The following is a 22,130-nucleotide window of genomic DNA, read 5'->3' on the forward strand; positions in this document are numbered from 1 at the left end:
TCTTCAGATATATCCATGAAGGCAAAAGTCCATGCAGCAATACAGAATTCTTACTGCCAAGCCGAGGCTGTAGATAGCAGGCCTACACCTCCCACAGGTCTTCCAAAGCTGCTGGGCCACAAGCCAGGAACAGAGACGCCGAGAAACAAGACAGGATAACGCAACTCCAAACTGCTGGCTGGGGAGAGCCCCCCCCCCGGGCTCTCATGCTGTTCTCCTTCATCCCATTCCTGATTTTCCTCTCCCCCGTCTGACTGTTCAGCCCCATTCTCTTTGCTGTCATCCTCCTCCGGGCATGGAGCCAGCAGAGACACAGCCGGTCCCTGAGCAGCCTCATGCTGAACCACAACAATTGTAATACAGATTGATCTAAGACCTATTATGTTCATCCCTTCATAATAGCATGAAATGTGATTTGATGCACTACTATAATATTACTTTTTCTTTTGATGTGGAAAATAGAAGGAAATTCAAGATTTTCTTTCCAACACCGCTATTTTAAAACAGATGTAGAGTTATCTGTCTGGTGGGTGCAATGCTCATAGGCTTTTGTGCGTAAATTGAATCAATTTCTCAACTGAAGCTGTTTTCTAAACCATCTGTGTAAGTCACGTTGCTTTCTTGGCCACAATGTAGAAGTTGCTTGCCACTGTTTGTCAAGTCAGAAAGTTCAGACTGCTTCAGAAACTGTTGATACAGTTCTATAGAGGAATTATTGAGTCAGTCATGTGTACTTCTTTAACTGTCTGGTTTGGTACAGCAACCAAACAGGGCAGCTACAGACTTCAGTGGATAGTTAGCATTAAAAACAATTGCAACTACTGTACTTGGTTACTAATGTCGTATTTCCTGCAGTCGAGTTTGATGTGATTTACTTTATGTTTGTATCCGTTGTGTGCTCGTGTGTTGTTGTGGTTGAAGCTGAAGCAGTTGTTGACCCGAAGGATGTTGTAGCAGACGATTTTATGGGCTATGCTTAGGTCGTGTTTATGGCGTCGTAGTTCCAAGCTTTCTAAACCTAGGATTGTAAGTCTAGTAACTAAGGTGTATTAGAACTTAGTCATATCACAATTTTCTTCATTTGGATATTTTTTGCCCCCAAAATTTAATCTATATTCGATCAATATTTAAATCAGGCATGAAGGCAAAATAGTACAGGCATATTGTTATACACAAAAATATTATTTTATATACATATGTCCTCTTATATACTGCTATCTCGTACACGTTTCGACAAATAAAAAATAAAATAAAATAAATCAATATAAGAGCTGACAAGCCATTCCACCACACAGCAGCCCTCCGATAGCAAACACCAATTGAAACCATTGAAACTGGAGGGTTCAAAGGCATCAAAGATGCAACTCAAAAACGCCCCTCCATGCGGCAGTGTTCCCCGCTCCCCCTCCCTCTCCGCCCCCCCCCCCCACGCGCGCGCGCAGCAGAGCAGCTGCTACCATGGAGACGACGGCCGCACACAGTCTCGCGAGACGAACGCCCTCGACCCGATTTGGGCGAGGGGGGCGGGTGGGCGGAGATATCGCGAGAGCTTCGTGTCCACGGGCCTGCTTGATTGCTGCTCTCCGCCGCGCCGCCGCCGCTTGCTGCTTCCGGCTGGAAGGGGAACGACGCAGAGAGTGCCGAGTCAGCTGGGGCCAAGCGGGAGGCGGAGGCGCGCACGCGGGAGGAGCAGGTGGGTTTGCTCGCTCTCCGGGCCGCCCCCCCACCGCGGTCTCGCTTTGCGACCGAAGCCGCCGCGGGTGACCAGAGTGAAAGCGGGGGGAGGGGGCTGGGGAAGTGGGGGTGGAGGGGGCGGTTGTAGAAGGAAGAAACCCCGCCGCTGAAAGGAGAAGGAGGCGAGCGTCGACAGCGGGGCGGAGGGAGAGGGCGGAGGGTGTGGGGGGGCTGAAAATGGAAGGAGGCCGGTCGGCGGCCGGAAAAAAGTCACCCAAAGGGCGAGGAAGGAGAGGCTGGGCCAATGGTTGGAGGCGGGAGAACCGGGGTGCCGGCTGCCTGGCGTTTACCGTGGGTGGGTGGGAGACGGAGGAAGGGAGGCCGTGCGTATTAAACGGGGAGCGAGGTTTAGCGGCGGTCGGTCCTTTGGAAGCCGAAACAATGACAAGGGAGGGCGGGCGGGCGTCCAAACGGCTGCAGCGCCGGGGGCCACGGGACCGCGCGCGCGCGCTCTCCGCAACGACCGGGGTGGCGGGTGGGTGGGTGTCGCAGGTTCGGTGGCAACGGAGACGGCGCCACCGTCGACGACCGAAGGATTCTTCCCACAGCCGTAGGCGCGGGTTTCCGTGAGGAGAATTGGGGGGGGGGGGGGCTGCGTGTTTTGCACCACGCGGGTGGCTGCGTGAAGGGATGGCACCCGGGTGCCCCTTTCGGTGGGTGCCGCTCAGGCGGGGCGTCGTGAGGGAGGGGGAGAGTCCGGGCGGGTAGCCGTTTGAAAAAGAGGTGTTTTTTGGGGGGTGGAAGGTGGAGAGAGAGAAACGTCCACCCCTCCTGACTGCTAAGGCCCGGGCGTCATTTTTTAAGGTAAGTAGGAAAAGAAGCGGGGTGGGTGGACGGGGGGGGGGGGGGAAAGGCTGCAATAATTGTGGTTTAACATAGTAACATAGAAGATTGACGGCAGAAAAAGGCCTCATGGTCCATCTAGTCTGCCCTTATACTATTCCCTGTATTTTATCTTAGGATGGATCTATGTTTATCTCAGGTATGTTTAAATTCAGTTGCTGTGGATTTATCAACCACCTCTGCTGGAAGTTTGTTCCAAGCATCTACTACTCTTTCAGTAAATTAATATTTTCTCACGTTGCTTCTGATCTTTCCCCCAACTAAAAATCCCACTGAAGAGCTATGGAAAAGAGGCAAAGCGTCTTTGAAGAAAAAGGGGGGCATCTTCCAGGCTAAACCAGAGCTGGGATTCTGCGCTGTGTGGATGATACGCCTCCCGAAACTGCCAAAGTCAAAATCAATAGCACTTAGACCTATATACCGCTTCGCGGTGCTTTTACAGTCCTCTCTAAGCGGTTTACAGAGTCAGCCTTTTGCCCTCAGTAATCTGGCTCCTCATTTTAACCACCTCAGATGGAAGACCGAGTCAACCTTGAGCCTGGTGAGATTTGAACTGGTGAACTACAGCTAGCAGTCAGCAGAAGCGGCTGGCAGTACTGAACTCTAATCACTGTGCCATCAAGGCTCCTAGGGGTCCCTTTTCTTGCCCTGGGGAGTTTGGGGCAGGGAAGCTAAGCCTCATTTCTAAACGCCCATGTTTTTGCTGGGCATGTGTTTTTGGGGGGGGGGAATCAGCCAAGGTCTAAGCATTGGCCCTGTGAAGTGTGCTTGGCATGCGTTGTGTGACAGGCGGTGCCTGGCACATGTGTCCCCTTGCCTCGAGTTTGCTTTTTACTAATATGAAAGGGTTTCTCACAGGACTGAACTGTCCTTGTATTGACAAGCCTAGCCTGCCCCCAGCACCATCTGTGGATTTCTATGTGCTGTAATTCTCGTTATATTGGTCTTATGCAGGGCTAGGCAAAGTTGGCTCTTCTATGACATGTGGAATTCAACTCCCAGAATTCCTAAGCTAGCGAGATTGGCTCAGGAATTCTGGGAATTGAAGTCCACAAGTCGTAGAAGAGCCAACTTTGCCAACCCCTGGTCTTATGTATGCATGTTCTTTCCTCGGATTGTAAAGATTCTCAGTCATCCAGGTCATGATTATCCAAAAGGTGCTATTTTTCAGGAGGAATCTGGACTTTCTTATGTTTCCCCCCTTGAAGACGGTTTGCTTCTCATCCAAGAAGCTTCAATCCACCATCCAGTAGGAACTGAAGAATCTTCTTAGATGAAAAGTGAAATGTCTTCAAAGGAAAAAACCAAGAAAGTCCAGTTGCCTCCTAAAAAAGCAGACTTCCTCAAAAATAACTTTCTAGTGGGACTAGGAGATAAAAATAATATGAGATGAAAAATAAGCAATTATCTCATGTAAATGCCCTGAACTCTTCCAAATTGGATTGCATCTATGTGAAAACATAACACATAATCTGAAGCTTAAATGCATTTTTTATCTTCTGTATGTCTCCTTCTACTAAGGTATACTGGTTTTGGCCTTGTATTCTTATAGGAATACACAATAGAATTTTCCTTTTATTCCTTAATATTCAGGCCTGGGTGTGCTGTATTAAATTCATGTAGCCCACTACTGCACTTGACCCTACTCAAAGTTGCATACTTGGTGAAAAAGTATGATTTATAATGAGGGTTGATTTTATTTTGTTTTACTTGCTTTTAGAAGTTAATGTGCACTTGATAACTTAGGCAGTGATTTGTATGTATCAGAGAGCTTTAAAAGAAATGAATGTTGTTAAGCCTCAGTGAGGAAATGTTCAAATGAGATTAATATTCCATGATTATTGAAGGGAAGGCAGACAAATTATGAGGCTACTGTAATGAGTTGCTGTTTTCATTTTTCTTTGACCAAGAATGGCCACCAGTTGACCAACTAACTAAAAAATGCCTAACCATAAAAATTGATATATTTCTCTTTCAAGTAACTCCAGTGCTGTAAATGTATGTAGACAATATTGTGGGAAAATGCATGGTAGGTAAACAGGGTTTGTTAAATTTTAATTGTAGAAGGTTTCAGGAAAGCAAGCTTTCAGTTCATGTTATACTTTTTTTTCTTTTGATTGAAGTTAACAGGTAGCCTTGAGATTTTTTTTATTTTTTGCAGCTTCCCAAAGTTTTGGACATAATCCTCGGAGCTACTTGAAAAGTTATCAATTTGTAATCTTTACTGTTGTTAAGTGCAAACAATGCAAGCAATATATTAATTATATCGTAATTACACTTAAATGTAAACAATGTCAAAGCATTGTTTTTGTCCTGTACCTATTTCTTTGTCTTGGCTCAGAGCATTTTTTGGAGTATAGCCTCTGGTTGCTACTCACTTAAAAGTAAGCCCTAAGCTTGAAACCAATTGTGCACCCTTATTCAAGAGGTTTTTGATGGCAACTTGAGTTCTCATGTTAAATATGTGTGTGAGTGAGTTAATAAGAGAGAACTTCCCTATATGTCTTTGTATTGTCAATCATTGAGAGTATTGTTTTGATTTCAAGGAGTGCCTATTGCATTTGAGTTAAGAGATTTTGTGGTTAAGTATCTGAATGTATTTGGACTTCAGAAATGTTTTAGAACCAGGAAACCTCATAGAAGATCTATAAGAAGGTGCATAATTTATCTGCTACTCTAACCTACCTTCTTGTAGGTCTGCTAATACAAAGGTAGATGCTCACTATTGTCAATTCTAGCCAATCTGTCAAGTGTACTGATTGAGGCGAAGTTCTACAGTGTTTGAAGAGCCACTCTAGTCTCAAGATTTGTTCCTATGGTTCTGTTGATCACCCCAAGACATTTTAAGGGCAGCTATTGTTTCTCCATCTAATAGCATTGTCCACGTTTGCAGGACCTTTGACACCAGCTGAACAGAAGAAGCCTAATCCTGCACTGTTGGAACTTGCTACCATGGGGAACATATTTGGCAACTTGCTGAAGAGCCTGATTGGCAAAAAAGAGATGAGAATCCTTATGGTGGGTCTTGATGCTGCTGGGAAAACCACCATCCTCTACAAACTGAAACTGGGAGAGATTGTCACCACTATCCCTACTATTGGTATGGCTTCCTTGTTTTTGGAAAGTACTTTCCTTTCATTTCTAAAGTGGAACTGTGAGCATGAGAATGGTTGCAGAATGAATCTGGACTGTCATTTCAGGGCAGTAGCATAAGAAAATATCTTATTTCCCATGGGATCTTTCCTGTGTACTTTACAGGGATTTTGTGTCAATTTCTGGAAAGATTGGTATGTTGTAGCCATGTAAGCCGATAAATTGAAATAATCTTTCTCCAGTTGATTGGAATTATGGGAGTTGAAATCCAACACATCTGGAGGGCACCAGGTCAAGTTAAGGCTGACTTAATGTCATTTCCTTGTCATTTTGTCATCTGAACTACTATTTTTTTCTTTCCCTGATGTGGCACACATTAGACTTAATGAGGGTGACTCACAGTTCTGGGCATCAGTTAGATGAAAAATGAAACACACACACACACATGGGCAAAACCTGCCTGTGATGCCATCATATACGTGATTTATTATTGGCATTTTACGAGGGCTACTAGGGCAAGGTCTTCCTAATAGTGAATATTTGGCTTCTAATCACACAGTCATTCTGAAATTGCCTTTGTGCAGTAAAAATGTCAGCCAGATCGATCTGAAATGATCCAGAGATCTATCTGATCTGAATATCTTAAGGGATTACTAAGATCTTTTTAGAAAATGCAAAGAGCATGCAACCCCCATAATGAAAAAACCTTCTTCCATGCAACTGCTGCTCAGGCTGCTTAAGGTAAAGGTTCCCCTCGCACATAGGTGCTTGTCATTCCCAACTCTAGGGGGCAATGCTCATCTGTTTCAAAACAGTTCATCGAAAGTTGATCGAAAGTCGGCAGTTCCACAGTTCGAATCCCTAACAGACAGCACTGGCTCTTCGGTTTTGAAACTGTCCTTGTATTGACAAGCCTAGCCTGCCCCCAGCACCATCTGTGGATTTCTGTGTGCTGTAATTCTCGTTATATTGGTCTTATGCAGGGCCCATTACTCGTCTCAGCTTCTGCCAACATAGCAGTTTAAAAGCATGTAAAAAAATGCAAGCACAAAAATAGGGGCCAGAATGTTTGTTACCTTCCCACCAAAGGTGGCCCCTATTTTTTGTGCTTGCATTTTTTTTACATGCTTTTAAACTGCTATGTTGGCAGAAGCTGAGACGAGTAATGGGATCTCACTCTGTTAGGGATTCGAACTGTGGAACTGCCGACTTTCGATCAACAAACTCAGCATCATAGCCCATGAGCCACCGCGTCCCTTGGTTTTCTGCTTGGAGACTCCATTTTACCCATCATAGACCATTACCATCAAAATGTCATTGTTGTCTCTGAATACAACAGAGCTCTCCTGTCCCCCTTTTAACACTGAAAATGAGCTAATGTGTTTGCAAAAGATGTTGGAAAAATAGCATTGTTATACACTGAAGGGCCTCCAAAGGTGTTTGGAGTGCAATTGGCTGTACAACGTTGCTGCGCAGACTCCATTCATTAGACGTGCTTATGCTGGACCCCTGTGAACAGATTGCATAGCAATGGTGCTTCATGGATTGCATCTTTTGATTTTCATCCAAGTATGTGGGAAAAGATGACTCACTTGTGGAGATTACTGAGAGCTAGTAATGTTATGGGGCTTCTGGTTGCTTGAAACCTGCTGTTTTTCCACAGCTGGGATTCTGATTGGGGATGTGGTGTGCTTTTAAGATCTCTCACTGCAACGTGTTTATCAGTAAGTACTTCTTGTTGATGAATGTTGAAGCTTAAGGTCCTCTTTTAAATTATAAATGTAAGCAGGAGAATTATCTCCTTTCATTTTTACATAGAGATGGCATTAGATGGAAAAGCAGGCCTGCCAACTTAATCTTGGTGCAATACATCCATCTGCACTTTTATAAATATAGGCCAAGTCCTGTTAAGACTAGGGATGTTACTTCTGAATATAAAGACTAGCTATGACTTCTGCAATGCTGATTCTCAGTTCTGCTCTTGGATGCCCCTTCATATTCTGTGTTGTTTGCCAGAGTGGGCTATATTTCTGCTATGCAGCCCAAATTCTGACTATGTTATTCTTCCTCAGGTTTCAATGTTGAGACAGTTGAATACAAGAACATCAGCTTCACTGTATGGGATGTTGGTGGCCAGGACAAGATACGCCCCCTCTGGCGACACTACTTTCAGAATACCCAAGGTATGGGAAGAGCAAATGGGAAATATTTCCTTTATTGGGATTAATGAAGTGGTGCTTTCCCTTTCCCCCTGCTCTTCACACTAGCAGATATTTAACCCTGCTGTTCTGTTCGGGTCTGTGAGACCCGAAATCAAGGTTTGAGACCCTGTAAAAAATTTTCCCTGCATATCTGAAACTTGAAATTTCATGACTTTTCATCATTTCAGGGGTTCTCTCTATGAGAATTTTTTTGGGGGGGTGGGAGGTTTCTTTCTTGCTGAAAAAAAAAACCTCCCTAATGTTATGTTCCCGGGTCACCCTGACCCGGACCGAAAACTCTTCATTTGCAGTGCTTATGTTTGGTCTTTTTGAAAGCTTTTTTCACTTGGAAAGTAGTCTGAACATTTCTTCACACAATGGAATGAAAATTGAACTGAAAAAATTAATCCTTATTGGTTTATTTTGCCCATAAATGTGCCTCCCCCCCCGTTTTTGTGAAAGTTTTTTCAATTTATGGATAGTTTTGCTTGCAAAATGCAGTCTATTTTACTGGAGTTGGTGTGGGAATGGTACCTTGAACATTTCTGAATATAAGAAAAATATAAAGGAACTGAAAAAAATGATTCTTACTGTTTTTTTAACATCAGAAATAAGGCCTCCCCCCCCCCCTGGCTGCTTGCAACAATTTTCACTTTTTATTTTTTTATGCTCCAAATCCGAAATATTCTTTAAAATCTTATGCATTCATTTACTCAATTTAACAATGCTGATCATCAAAAAAATATTTGTGGGGGTGGGGGAAAAAATTTTTTCTTGGCAAAAAAAAAGTCACATTTACTCTGTTCGGGTCATATAGACCCGGATCAAAATGATTTTTTTTAGGTACTTGAATTTGGTCTTTTTGAAAACTTTTTCCACTGGAAAACTAGTTTGAACATTTATGAACATAATGATATGAAAATTGAACTGGAAAAATTGAGACTTATATTTTTATTTTGATCAAAAAGCCCCTCCCCCCATCCTTTTTGAATTTCGTGTCAATTTATATTTTTTAAGGCTACAAATCCCTAAGGAATTTTCCCCCAAAAGGTTTGATATACTAAATTGAACAATCCTGAATATAAGAAAAATATAAATGAACTGAAAAAAATGACTCTTATTGGTTTATTGTTTTATACTCGAGTATAAGCCTACTCGAGTATAAGCCTATTTGAGTATAAGCATGGGGGCCCATTTATGAGCAAAATAAACCAATAAGGATCATTTTTTCAGTTTAATTTTCATATCATTATGTTCAGAAAGGTTCAAGCTACCAATCCCACACCAAAATAGAATAGTAAAATAGAATGCATTTTGCAGGCAAAATTATCAATAAACTCAAAAGTTTTGATATACTAAATTGAACAATCCTAAACATAAGAAAAATAGAAATGAACTGAAAAAAAATGATTCTTATTGGTTTATTTTTGAATATAAGACCATATCATTTTATACTCGAGTATAAGCCTACTCGAGTATAAGCCTATTTGAGTATAAGCATGGGGGCCCATTTATGAGCAAAATAAACCAATAAGGATTAATTTTCTCAGTTCAATTTTCATATCATTGTGTGCAGAAATGTTCAAGCTACCAATCCCACACCAACTTTAGTAAAATAGAATGGATTTTGCAAGCAAAACTATCCATAAATTGAAAAAACTTCCACAAAAACGGGGGGGGGGAGGCACATTTATGTGCAAAATAAACCAATAAGGATTAATTTTTTCAGTTCAATTTTCATTCCATTGTGTGCAGAAATGTTCAAACATGTTTCCAGGTGAAAAAAGCTTTCAAAAAGACCAAACATAAGCACTGCAAATGAAGAGTTTTCGGTCCGGGTCAGGGTGACCCGGGAACATAACATTAGGAACTTTTTTCGAACAGAACAGCAGGGTTAAGGCTCCTTTGCTTCTTAACTAGAAACCCATTTGAAGTTGCTGCTGTTTTCAGAGCTAAGCTCTTGTGCGGCACTTAAAGATGTCCACCCTCTGTTCTATCCCGGGTTTTTCAGATTGAAACAAGCAGCTAAAAGCCACGATTTAAGCTTAGAATTACACTCTTTATTTGAAAAAGCAACATTTACAAGAAAAATTCAGTCTTTAAAAGTTCGTGGAAGAGATTTCTCTGCTGCGAAGTTATCAGATAAGCTTTTGGGAAAGGCACCAGCTTCAGGCCTAATTGCATTCCAGCAAGATAAAATAGGCAATGAGTGGTAGGGTATAAAAGTCAGTTCACCACATTCTGATAGGCAGGCAGCTTCTAGCAGAGGACTTTTGCAGAGCAGAAATCAGGTATTTAGAGGAGCGTGTCCTAGAACCCAAGATCCTTCCCTTTTATACCAGCTGGGAGTGATCAGCAAAACCCCTAGAGTTAAAACTACAAATTATTTCCTTTTACCATACAAGTGTTGTTGTCTGCTTTGTAACCTGAATCTAGCATCTAAGAGTGGCTCATTCACTCTAATGTCTCCTTCGTCCTCTGACTTGGAACAATCCCCCATTGACATATCTGCCCCCTCTGGTGGTTTCTCGGGTTCATCCAGGTCTATTTCTCCATCACTCTCACTCTCTGCATCAGCTGGCAACCCCACTGGCCCAAGGGTATCCAGATGGGCCTGGCTCATCCTCCTCAGAATCTGGCATTACCAGAGGAGCACTCACAACACCCGTCAGATAATGGTGCTTTCTAAGGCATCTGTACACCAGGTATCTTTTAGCTGACATGGGTTTGTTAGGCAATGGGTTGTTTTAATTATATGGCTTCATTGTACTGGAACTGTTTATATTTTGAAAAATTATTGAATCCATATAGAGGCAATATATATAATAGGTCCAAACACAGCCACAAGTAGTCTGTTAGCTTCCTTCCCTTTGCACACTTTTGTGATTTTTAAAAGCTTTCAATTGATTGGTCTGTTTTGTAAGCCAACTAGAGAATGTTGTATTAGGAAGAGCTGTCTAAACAACTTTAATTGCAGAGTCCATTTGAAGCCTTTGACACATTCTTTACAAGGGAGGCAATGATTAAGCAGTAGCTGTCTCTCAGTTTCAAAATGAAGCAGTGATTTCTAAGCAGCCAAGATGCTCAGCAAGTTTACGTGTCTGATAACACTGCTGTTTGTTTCTTAATTTCTTTTTTCCCCCTGTGAGATAATTATCTTGGACTCGGCTGAGATTTAAATTTATGCAGTGGTTATAGGTTATACAATGGTATGCATATATTGAGAATTATGAACTCCTTGCTAACCCTAAAAACAATCTGGCGGTGAAATAAGCTTTGCAACTCGACCAAAAAAACCTATTCCTTTAATTTTCAAGGCTTTAAATAGCTACTCACTTCAGGCAAATTAGGAATTGCATCTAATTGACCAAATGCCTTTTTGCATTTTTTCAAACTTTCTGTTCTGTCCACAAATTACTTATTCAGGCATGTGTGAGCAAGCTAGATACATGGGAAAAAAATCTTTGAAGTAGTTGCTTTTTTTGCCTGTCTTGCAAAACTGGTGTAGAATAACCTGCTTTGTAGTGGCTCTAATCGGAGTTACTCAGTATGATCCAGTAGAACATTTCTAGCCTGCAGAATTAGGGTTTTATGATAATCTGATACAGTTTGAAATCCATGCACTATAAAAGAACCCTTGATTTCTTGAATTTGGCAGCTTAACGTGGGCTGCTTGATTAAGGTATAAGATTAATTGGCTGATTTAAACACCTTGATTGGACTTCTATCTTCTTTTTGGGCATTGGTTTATAAGGCAATGTCTTTAAATAAGGGAAGAGTTAAAAAGCTGGTGTTTTCATTTAGTGCATAGTTCTGCCAATCAAGTGTGAAAACTAGGCCAATTCATGTACTGTATTTAGGACAAGGGAAAAGTAAAAATGTGTTATGATTGTCAGCCCAAAATTAATCTACTACCCTGTTTCCCCCAAAATAAGACATCTCCTGCCCAATCAGGCTTTTGAGTGCATGGCAATAAAGCCAAGCACTTATTTCAAGGTTTTATTTTCAGGGAAACACTGTAGTAAATTTATTAAGACTGTTGTTTTGGAAATGTGACTCAAAGTCCAGTGGATTTTTTTTCTTTCCATCTGTCTTGTTTAGTAAATAACTTGTGGGCTTCCAAGGGAAAGTCTTTTCTTCCTCTTCCCATTAAAGAATGCAAAGTGGTGGCTTTTTCATATCCTTGCTGTTCTCTGTAAGTTTCCAGCACTTTTGAGTGACTGATCTTCCCATTGTAATAATCAGAACTTCTGATATGTTAACCTGCCTTCTTTTGAAGGAGTCATAATTCCACCTTCCATGTGTTCATACTTTGCTTTACAAAATACATCTACCTACAAACGCCTCTACTTACAAACTTTTCTAGATAAGAACCGGGTGTTCAAGATTTTTTTGCCCCTTCTCAAGAACCGTTTTCCACTTACAAACCCGAGCTTCTGAAACTGTAGCCGGAAAAGGCAGGGAGAAGCATCCGTGGGGCCTCTCTAGGAATCTCCTGGGAGGAAACAGGGCTGGAAAAGACGGGGAGAAGCCTCTGTGGGGCCTCCTGGGAGGAAACAGGGCCTCTACCCTCCCTGTGGTTTCCCCAATCGCACACATTATTTGCTTTTACATTGATTCCTATGGGGAAAATTGCTTCTTCTTACAAATTTTTTAACTTAAGAACCTGGTCACGGAACGAATTAAGTTCGTAACTAGAGGTACCACTGTACCCAGTTTCTTTTAATTGTATATTTCTTCTGTACTCTTAAATAAATAGACCTATATTCTCTTTCAGGCCTGATTTTTGTAGTGGACAGCAATGATCGAGAACGAGTAAATGAGGCACGTGAGGAACTGATGAGAATGCTGGCAGAGGATGAGCTGCGAGATGCCGTTCTCCTTGTCTTTGCTAACAAGCAGGTGAGTGTGGAACGGGCCGACTGCTTTGAAGATTAGGCTGGTTGGTTCCAGGTCAAGTCTGTTTTGGGGGCAGGAACGTTTGGCAGGTCTCTCCCAACTATGGAGAATAGTTGATATTTGCATCCAACCTAAGTACATTCTGTCTACTAGTTTGCTGTGGATCAGGAATAATTTTGACAATGAGATTTGAAAAGGGCATGTATCATCTTTTTCTGTTGATGGATGAGCTTAGGATTCACAGCGTGTCACCAATTTATGCACTAATTCAGGAGAAACCCTGTTTGGAAGATGGTAGGTGTTTTGAGAATCACACTCCTTCAGGAGAAAAGATTTTGGGTTCATTTGTGAGATACGTAAGGAAGGTAGAGCTCCAGAGGACTACTTGTTCTCTCTTCCATTCAATGCATACATCCACCCGTGTCCATGTATGGTAGTTTTGCTCCAGGGGTCCACAAGTCTTAAAGTTGCCAAGGTTGGAGACCCCTGCTTTTGCTCTATAGAGAATGATGTAGAAGCCTTAAGGGAAATACTCAGAAGGGATTAGAAAAATAAAAAGGGCAGAAGGATTCCTTGAGTCCTGGGAGGGGAGTAGTGTTGGAAAGAGGGAAGGAAAAACACAACCACATTGTTAATCTAATGTTTCCTGATCTAGGCAAGCTTAAGGGCTGACATTCCCCCTCGCCCCCGCCCCCCATTCCTCCTTCTGTTCTTCTCTCCCCATTTGTATTTTTTTCTCCATACATTATGAAACAAGTCACTACAGATAGTCTTCAACGTAAGACCACAATTAAGCCCAAAATATCTGTTGCTAAGTGTGACATTTACAAAGAGGATTTTGCCCTATTCTTTTGACATTTCTTGCCACAATTGCTAAGTGAATCACTGCAGTTGTTAAGCTAATAACACTGTTGCTAAGTGAATCTGGCTCCCCAATTGACTTTGCTTGTCAGAAGATCACAAAAGGAGATCACTGCAACCGTCATAAATATGAATCGGCTGCAAACTGTCTGAATTTTGATCATGTGACTATGTGTGAAGACCAGTCATAAGTGAGGTTTTTTAGTGCTGTTGTAACTTAGATTGCTCACTAAACAAACTGTTGTAAGTCAGAGATTACCTGTATTAGATGTCCCAACTATGAAACACCTCACCCACCACAGCATCTCTTTCCCCAAGAAGAAAATAGGTGGACCTTTAATGATGCCTTACTTAAGAAGCTTAGCAAAGAAAGGTTGCTTGTTTCTTTTCCCAAATGAACCCCTTTCATATCTACAAACTTAAAGTTGAACTCAGAATTCTTCAACTCGAAAATACCTTTACTTAATACACACAAATAAAGTTTCTGTATCAGGTGCAGTTAATTAAGAGACTTTCATATTAGTCTATTTAACATTGGCACATGCAGCTTCTTCTTGGTAAGGTGCATCATTCCGTCTGCGTTTCCCTGTCTCATGAGTGTTGAGAAGCAAGCCCAACCCTTTCTTGTGGTTGCTACATTGCGTAGACCAGTGTTGGTGAACCTTTTCGGCACTGAGTGCCGAAACGGGAACACGCATGGACTCATGCCGGAAACCGGAAGAGCAGCTGCCCGGTACCCATGTGTACACCAGGTGGCTGCTCTTCCAGTTTCTGGTGTGGGCATGAACACTGGCCACCTGGTCTTCTGGTTTCTGCTACACATGTACATGTGAAGACCAGCTGGCTGGGACACATGCATGTGCCGGAAACCAACTGGTGCACAAGCTCACGTGCCCGAGAAATGTCTCTCCATGCCACTTTTCCTGCATGCGTGCCATAGGTTCACCATCACAGGTGTAGAGCTCTTTCCATGTAACCCATGAGGCGACAGGAAGTAAGCCATCCCCTGTTCTAGGTCACTTCTTTGGGGACTCTACTTGATAAATTACTGGCCCATGTGTATATAACAGACAAGAATGATCAAGAATCCTCTTTTTTGTAGTCCAGGGCCGTTTCAGTTCCCGCCTTCAAAAAATGTTCATTTGCATACCATATTTTTGGGAGTATAAGATGCATTGGAGTATAAGACGAACCTTAGTTTTGAGGGAGGGATACAAGGGGGAAACAATCTGCCTTTGCCTCCCAGCAAACAGCACAGATGATATTTATTTTATTTATTTATTTATTTATTGGATTTGTATGCCGCCCCTCTCCGTAGACTCGGGGCGGCTAACAAGAGTAATAAAAACAGCATGTAAATCCAATACTAAAACAACTAAAAAACCCTTATTGTAAAACCAAACATACATACGTACAAACAAACATACCATGCATAAATTGTAAAGGCCTAGGGGGAAAGAATATCTCAGTTCCCCCATGCCTGACGGCAGAGGTGGGTTTTAAGGAGCTTACGAAAGGCGAGGAGGGTGGGGGCACGCTGTTTGCTGTGTATTTCTCTGCATGTGTGCCTGACTAATAGAAACAGCAAAGAATTGGAGAAATGTACATTATGGCAGTATTAATGCCAGAAAGTTTTCTTAAATGTAGTCACACTAAACTCCTCCCAATTATTTAAATAGATCTACTCCAAACATGACTATGTCAGGATTTAACTCAGCTGCCTTATCTTAATACTAAACAGGACAGTGTTACATTTCAGATTAGACTTGCACAGGTCCTGTTTAAAGTATACATTGTTCTCTGGTATTTAAAAGAAGATACAATAGCAATAGCATTTATTTTAAAAAGCTTCATTTTATTAAGTTGTCTAGAACAATAATAAAGCAGTCTTTAAAAATATCTAATAATTTGAACATTCTAGACCTTTATAGTTATTGTCCCAAGGACAATCCCACCTGTCTGTCCATTACTCTGGGAGGGGGGAATTACTGACCCCCTCAGAGAGGGGCTGCAACTTGGGCGTCTTCCTCGATCCACAGCTTACATTAGAGAAACATCTTTCAGCTGTGGCGAGGAGGGCATTTGCCCAGGTTCGCCTGGTGCACCAGTTGCGGCCCTACCTGGACCGGGAGTCATTGCTTACAATCGCTCATGCCCTCATCACCTCGAGGTTCGACTACTGTAACGCTCTCTACATGGGGCTACCTTTGAAAAGTGTTCGGAAACTTCAGATCGTGCAGAATGCAGCTGCGAGAGCAATCATGGACTTCCCTAGGTATGCCTATGTTACACCAACACTCCGCAGTCTGCATTGGTTGCTGATCAGTTTCCGGTCACAATTCAAAGTGTTGGTTATGACCTATAAAGCCCTTCATGGCATCGGACCAGAATACTTTCGGGTCCGCCTTCTGCCGCACGAATCCCAGCAACCAGTTAGGTGCCACAGAGTTGACCTTCTCCGGGTCCCATTGACTAAACAATGTCGTCTGGCGGGACCCAGGGGAAGATCCTTCTCTGTGGCGGCCCCGACCCTCTGGAACCAGCTCCCCCCAGAGATTAGGTTTGCTCCCACACTCCTTGCCTTTCGTAAACTTCTTAAAATCCACCTCTGCCGTCAGGCATGGGGGAACTGAGACATCTCCCCCTGGCCTATATAATTTATGCATGGTATTTTTTGCGTATGTCTGTTTTTTAAATAAGGGTTTTTTAGACACTTTTTAATATTAGATTTGTGAGCCGCCCGAGTCTGCGGAGAGGGGCGGCATACAAATCTAATAAATAATAATAATAATAATAATAATAATAATAATAATAATAATAATAGAGTTACTTCCTTTCATCCAGTTTCAGCAACTGATTAGCACAAGAAAATAAAATTCTGCCTCTCCCTCCCAGCAATTTGCCTCCTTGCAGTTTTATTTTCACTTTCAGTTTAGCACATGGGCCTGCCTATAGCCTTAATCGGCTGCTGTTGGGAGGCTGATCAGTTGCTTGTGCTAATCAGACTGTGCTGTTGGTGGCAAGGAGATAAATTCTGGGAGGCAGAGATCAAAGACCGAAGGTGGCTGGATGGGGGTACATTTGGTGTATAAGACGCACCCAAGTTTTTAACCTTTGGGGGGGGGGGTAAAAAGGGTGCGTCTTATACTACGAAAAATATGGTATGTGTTATCTTAGATTGTAAAGTTTTTCCCTTGCTACATTGTGTAGCTGGCCAGCATGCAAGTGGCTTATAGTTAACACATTAAGTGATGTGGGAGATGGGTGCAAATAATTCTTTTCCATGGCAAAGAGTTGTGTCAAACATGTGCAGAAGCATTTGCTTCTTCCATCAGTTGCTATCTCTGTTAAGAGAGGTTGCTCTTACCTTGCTTTGGTGCACTCTTCTGTGTTGTTATTAAAAATGAATGGTCACGTCACTTCTGCTGTGCGAGTAAGGACAACTGAAAACTGAGGGAAAACAAATCTCACTCATTGGCAAGTGTGTGCTGTAGAAAGGAGCCAAGGCCAGCAATTCTGGGATTGAGAGTTAAATTTGGTTTCTGAAGGGGAATCTAGGGTCTGTTCAACACCTCTTATGATCTCCTTCCATTGGAAAAATATGCTTCAGAGTGGATGCTGTAACTTTGCTACTCCTTGGAAATTAAAAATAGATACTAAACAAGGTTTAAATTCAGGTTCTGATGCCCTGTCATTGGCAAAAGCAGTTTAAATTATGCAAAATAGTATTGTTTGAACTATGTCTGCATTATTCCCCAGCTTGCACATATGAATAGAATGAAAAGGAGAATGTTGATAGAAGTTAACATTGTACTTCTAATCCTATCATCAAAAGTTTCTATTAAAGTGAAATGGGATGGGGATTTATCCAGGTGCCTCTTCCCTCTCATTCCTTGTCTTCTCCTGTCTTCTTCATCTGTCACTTGGACAGAAAGTTGACACATGGTTACTGTTTACAGAAACAGTTTGTGCCGCTTCAATTTTGTGACAGCACCAAATACCTTTTTGTAAAGTGCTTGCTTGGGAGTAAATCCTCGGCGTAAAGCAACTGGATGAATGTGGTAGGAGAGCTAGAGCTTGAACTAGGAATTCATAAAAAGCTCACATCACTGAGTAGTACAACACATTGAATAGGTGTAAACTTCCTCCATGCCAGCAATTGGATTTTTCATATAAAATCCTTCCTAACTAGCAGAGGGAGAGGATTGTTTGTGCAATTCTACAATGTTTATTTCAGGCCTTTGTGTAGAGCAGGAGGCGATTTCAAGAGCTTTCTTACGAAAGCTATTTTAAGGTTGATATCTCTGCTTTGATGAGCTTCGTGCCTCAAAATTACATGCTTCGGTTTCTGGGATTTGGACTCTGTAGAGACCCATAGAGGCCATGAATGAAGTCCACAGAACCGGATGGCAGAACAAGAAAGCTAAGAAAGAAACGGGAAAGAGAAAAACTTACTATAGAGAAGCAGTTGGAGAAGCTTTGCAGGCCAAAAACGGTTTCTTTCAGCAGATTCCTACCAGCTCCCTGCATGGGACTGGTTTAGCCCACCCCAGACAGAAGAAGGGGGTATTCAAAAGGCATAGGCTCCTCACCAAATCCAGGGGTTGTTTCCTGAGCCCTCTTTTTGTTCTAGGACAGGAGTCTCCAAACTTGACAACTTTTAAGACTTGTGGACCTCAGCTCCCAGAATTCTCCAGCCAGCATCGTTGGGAGTTGGAGTTGGGATTCTGGGCGTTGAAGTCCACAAGTCTTAAAGTTGCCAAGTTTGAAGACCTCTGTTCTAGGGTCTTCATTCTGAAAGTCTTGGAGCACTGTTGGTCGTATCTAGTTTCTCATCTCTTTCCTTTCTGTCTCCTTCCGCAGGACCTTCCCAACGCCATGAATGCGGCAGAAATCACGGACAAGCTGGGCCTGCATTCACTGCGCCATCGCAACTGGTACATCCAGGCCACCTGCGCCACCAGCGGAGATGGCCTCTACGAGGGCTTAGATTGGCTGGCCAACCAGCTGAAGAACAAGAAATGAGTGCAGGAGGGAGGGTGGTGGGCTAAGCCCCTCACTGTTGGTTCTACTTTGGGTTGATCCCCTCCCTCCTGTCCTCCCCTGTCACGCCCTTCCTCCCCTGTTGGGTTTGCTTTTCTTGCCGGCACCGGTTGCTGTTGGGGGCGGGAGGGGGATGGTTGGGGCTAACTTTTGATTTCTCTCTCTCTCTCTCTCATGTTCTGGTTCTGCCAGGATTTTTTGCACGGTCTCTGTGTGTGCGCGTGCGTGTGTGATAAATATATATAGAGAGATAATAAAATATATGGGTGTGGTGGGAGGGTTGGGACAAGTGGGAGTTGGATGCCAATTCTGTGGCCTTTCTTTCTTTCTTTCTTTCCTTTTTTTCCCTTTCTTTTCTTTCTTCTTTTCCTCTCCCCTATCTTTTAGTTGGATCAATTTTTGTATTTTTGGTGGTCTGTGAAATTTGGCTCTCTTTGTTCAGAGGTGACCAATATTCCTCAGTGGCAGCTGCTTCTTGCTTTTGTGTGCTGTTGGTGCAGGTTGGTGGAAAATTTCTGTGTCATGAGGCCAGGAATAAGGGAAACGGTGTGTAGCCTCCACGTGTGCATGTGGGCCGAGGGAGACAGTGAAGGAAGAATTGGGGCGGGGTGGGGGGTGGGGGGAGAGGAGTAGAAGGATTTTAGATTCCCCAGACTAGAGTGTGTGTGTTCTTGCTGTCCTATCTGTATCAGCTGGCTCCCCCTGATGGCATTAATGAGATTGCAATCATATTGAATGTCCTGCTCTCTTTCTTGCTACCCCTTTTATCACCCTGTTCACAATCTTTATTAGTGACTCATACGGTTAGCTCTGTTATGCTGCTGATGAGCGGGATCGTTTGCATTCCAACCTCTTAGACCAAATGGTGGCACTACAGCCTTGAATAATGTCTCCTAAGCCATGCAAAAATATATATATATATATTTTTCCCCTCTTCTCTTCGACCCCTCCTCAAAAGGGGATCAGCATTGATGGGCTGCTGCAGGAGATTTTGGGACCAGTGGCTATCAAAAGCTACCTGAGCAGATGTTAATGCCACCCTTGTCTACCTGGCCTGGACTTTCCATCCAAGGGATGTATATGCACACCTGCAGGAGCATCCCAGCTGCTAAATGTTTCCACCAACCAACTTGCTATTTCTCGTCCCCTTGGAACTCACTGAGGAGGGGGCTCTCCCATGGCTGCCCTGTTGCATGATATGACCCCCAGTGGAGAACCCTCTCGCCCTCCCTCTGCTGCCCTTGGATTTGTACTCTGGCCCATGAAGGTTTCTTTTTTCCCCATGCTGGGGGAAGTGGCAGAGTCGGGTTTTTCCTCCCCCCTCCCTTGTTTAATTTTGGGGAGTAATGATTGTATTACGGTCAAGCCCAGGTCACTGCATGTAACTTTCGGGTCACTCCCTGCCTCTGGACAGTGTTGGTACTGTGTATTCCCCTCCCCACTTCTGACAAATGTTGTATTTATTCCTCTTTTGCGCTCTCCTTGCCACTTCCCCCTCAAAACCTCAGCCCCCTTTGCTTGGTGTAAAGTGGTTTTCCTTTTCCCCTAGTTCTGATTTCTTCATACTTTGGGCCATGGCTCCCTGTTTGTGTTTTTCTTGCCCCCCCCCTTCTTTGAACAGTTGGATGCACCATGACCTCTGTGCACTCCCATTGGATATTAAACTCGTTTTATGTAGCTACTGTCTCCTATCTGCTCTTTTCCATTGGTTGGTACGGGGAGGGGGGTGGATGAGCGTGACACCGTTCATAACTCAGAATGGTTGTTTCCTTTCTATTTCTGTTGTTGGAACACACAGCTTAGCGTCTTAAGGCAATTCAAACATTCAGTTGGGAAATGCAAGTTCTCTGAATTGAAATCTGTGCCTCACCTGTCTTTTCCCAGCCTGAATTGAGAGTTGAAAAATCTGTTTTAAGAATTGGCTAACTTCTGAGAGCGTGCCATGAATCAAAGGGCTTGGGTGGGTTAAGGGGCTCCATGCAGAGGATTCTGGGCTTCCACACATGACCAAAGGGCAGGGATCTTTGCTTCCTTCTGCCTCTTGACAGCTCCATATTAACTGGTGACTTTCATTTTGAATCTTCATTCTTTTCCCCCTCCCGTTTCCTGCCCCCTCTTTAGCACTAAGGTCCTTTTGCCCAGGGTTGGGTTGCTCAGGAGCGGTGATGGACATGCAGGCACTATTTTAATTAGAAACAGCTTAACGGAGAGCTGTGTTTCTCTATGAGATGGGGGCGTCTTTAATCCAAAGTGGCATTTAGCCCCCTCTTTTCCTGTATTGAAGAGAGATATTGGATGAGTTGCTAAATCCCATTAGTCGCTAATCCAAGAAGGCAGCTTGTCCACGCTGAGGACATCAGATTGGGCTCTCTGTTCCGCTCCTTGCTCCAAAATGAGGACGCATCAGGCCCTAAAATTGCTTCCCATACCCAAACCTGCTTGTCTGCATAAGAACCCTGTTTCCTTGTTTGGTGCCTTTGAGAGAAGCACATTGAGGAGGCCTGAAAGGGAGGTCACAACTGTGCTTAATCTGTAGAGATAGAAAAGCTTTGTTTCATGGTTTCCTTGTGTCCTGTCTTCCCCTTGTCAATTGTCAAATAATCACGAGACACAGGAATACCAAAGTCCTTGAATTCTGGGACCGGCTTTCACTCTTAGAATTTACTAGAAAATTATTTTTTTTCCCAGGAGGGCTACCCGTCCATCTGCCCAATTAAAACTGCCATTGGGATTCTACAACTCCTGAAAAGATCTTTTTTTAAAATAAAAAAAACTCTTTAAAATCAGAAAGGCCTCAGACTGGCCTTGAGTTCCCTTTGCATAGCATGAAATTCTAGGAGGTTTGTGTGCATTTGAACTGTGTGGCATGATAGCAGAATCTATGGACTAAATACTTGAAGTTGTGTATATACATTAACTTTAGGAAGCATGGTGGTTTTTAGGGACCTTGTCATAAATGGGACACTGGCTAAAATCATTCATTTTATATCCATTCTGCTTTCTCTGTTGGTACAGGAAAGACTCATCTGTTGACAGTAAATTGTGTTATGCCCAGGGAGTTCACATAAGTACCCTCAAGGAATTGGAAAAGTCCTGAATTTAGCAATTCACACGGTGTGTCTTTTCAGCCTGATTCTGGAATTATGTTTTTGGAGTTAAAGGTTTTCTGCCCCTTACTCAGGCTTTTGAGCCGCCCTGTTGCAACTGGAGAGATCATCCCATTAAACATTGTTTAAAATAATTGAATCTTGTCTCCTTATCACATGGAAGTAATTGAAGTAGGCTGCTGAAAAGGCAGCGTTCCTCAAATAACAAAGAGCAGCATGACATTTAATTAGAATGCTTGTAGTTCGTTTCATGATTCCAGGAGAGCAGGCAATATTTCTATACTCTCTGCATCCTTGAAAATGCTTTAAACCTCCAAGAACGATGGCTTGTTCTTTCACCACAATAGAA

General features: G+C 42.9%; 1 protein-coding gene across 1 annotated transcript; it reads left to right on the forward strand.

Moving 5' to 3' along the window:
• Positions 1-1,541: 1,541 nt before the first annotated feature.
• ARF3 (ARF GTPase 3) lies at positions 1,542-20,351 on the forward strand. The gene is made up of 5 exons (XM_070740596.1): positions 1,542-1,693; positions 5,471-5,677; positions 7,743-7,853; positions 12,649-12,773; positions 18,495-20,351. Exons 2-5 carry the CDS (start codon positions 5,530-5,532, stop codon positions 18,654-18,656), a joined length of 546 nt encoding a protein of 181 aa, XP_070596697.1. The 5' UTR covers positions 1,542-1,693; positions 5,471-5,529; the 3' UTR covers positions 18,657-20,351.
• The last annotated feature ends 1,779 nt before the right edge of the window (positions 20,352-22,130 follow it).

The sequence above is a fragment of the Erythrolamprus reginae genome, chromosome 2 (genome assembly GCF_031021105.1).
Source record: "Erythrolamprus reginae isolate rEryReg1 chromosome 2, rEryReg1.hap1, whole genome shotgun sequence".
In the NCBI taxonomy this organism is placed as follows: Eukaryota; Metazoa; Chordata; class Lepidosauria; order Squamata; family Dipsadidae; genus Erythrolamprus; species Erythrolamprus reginae.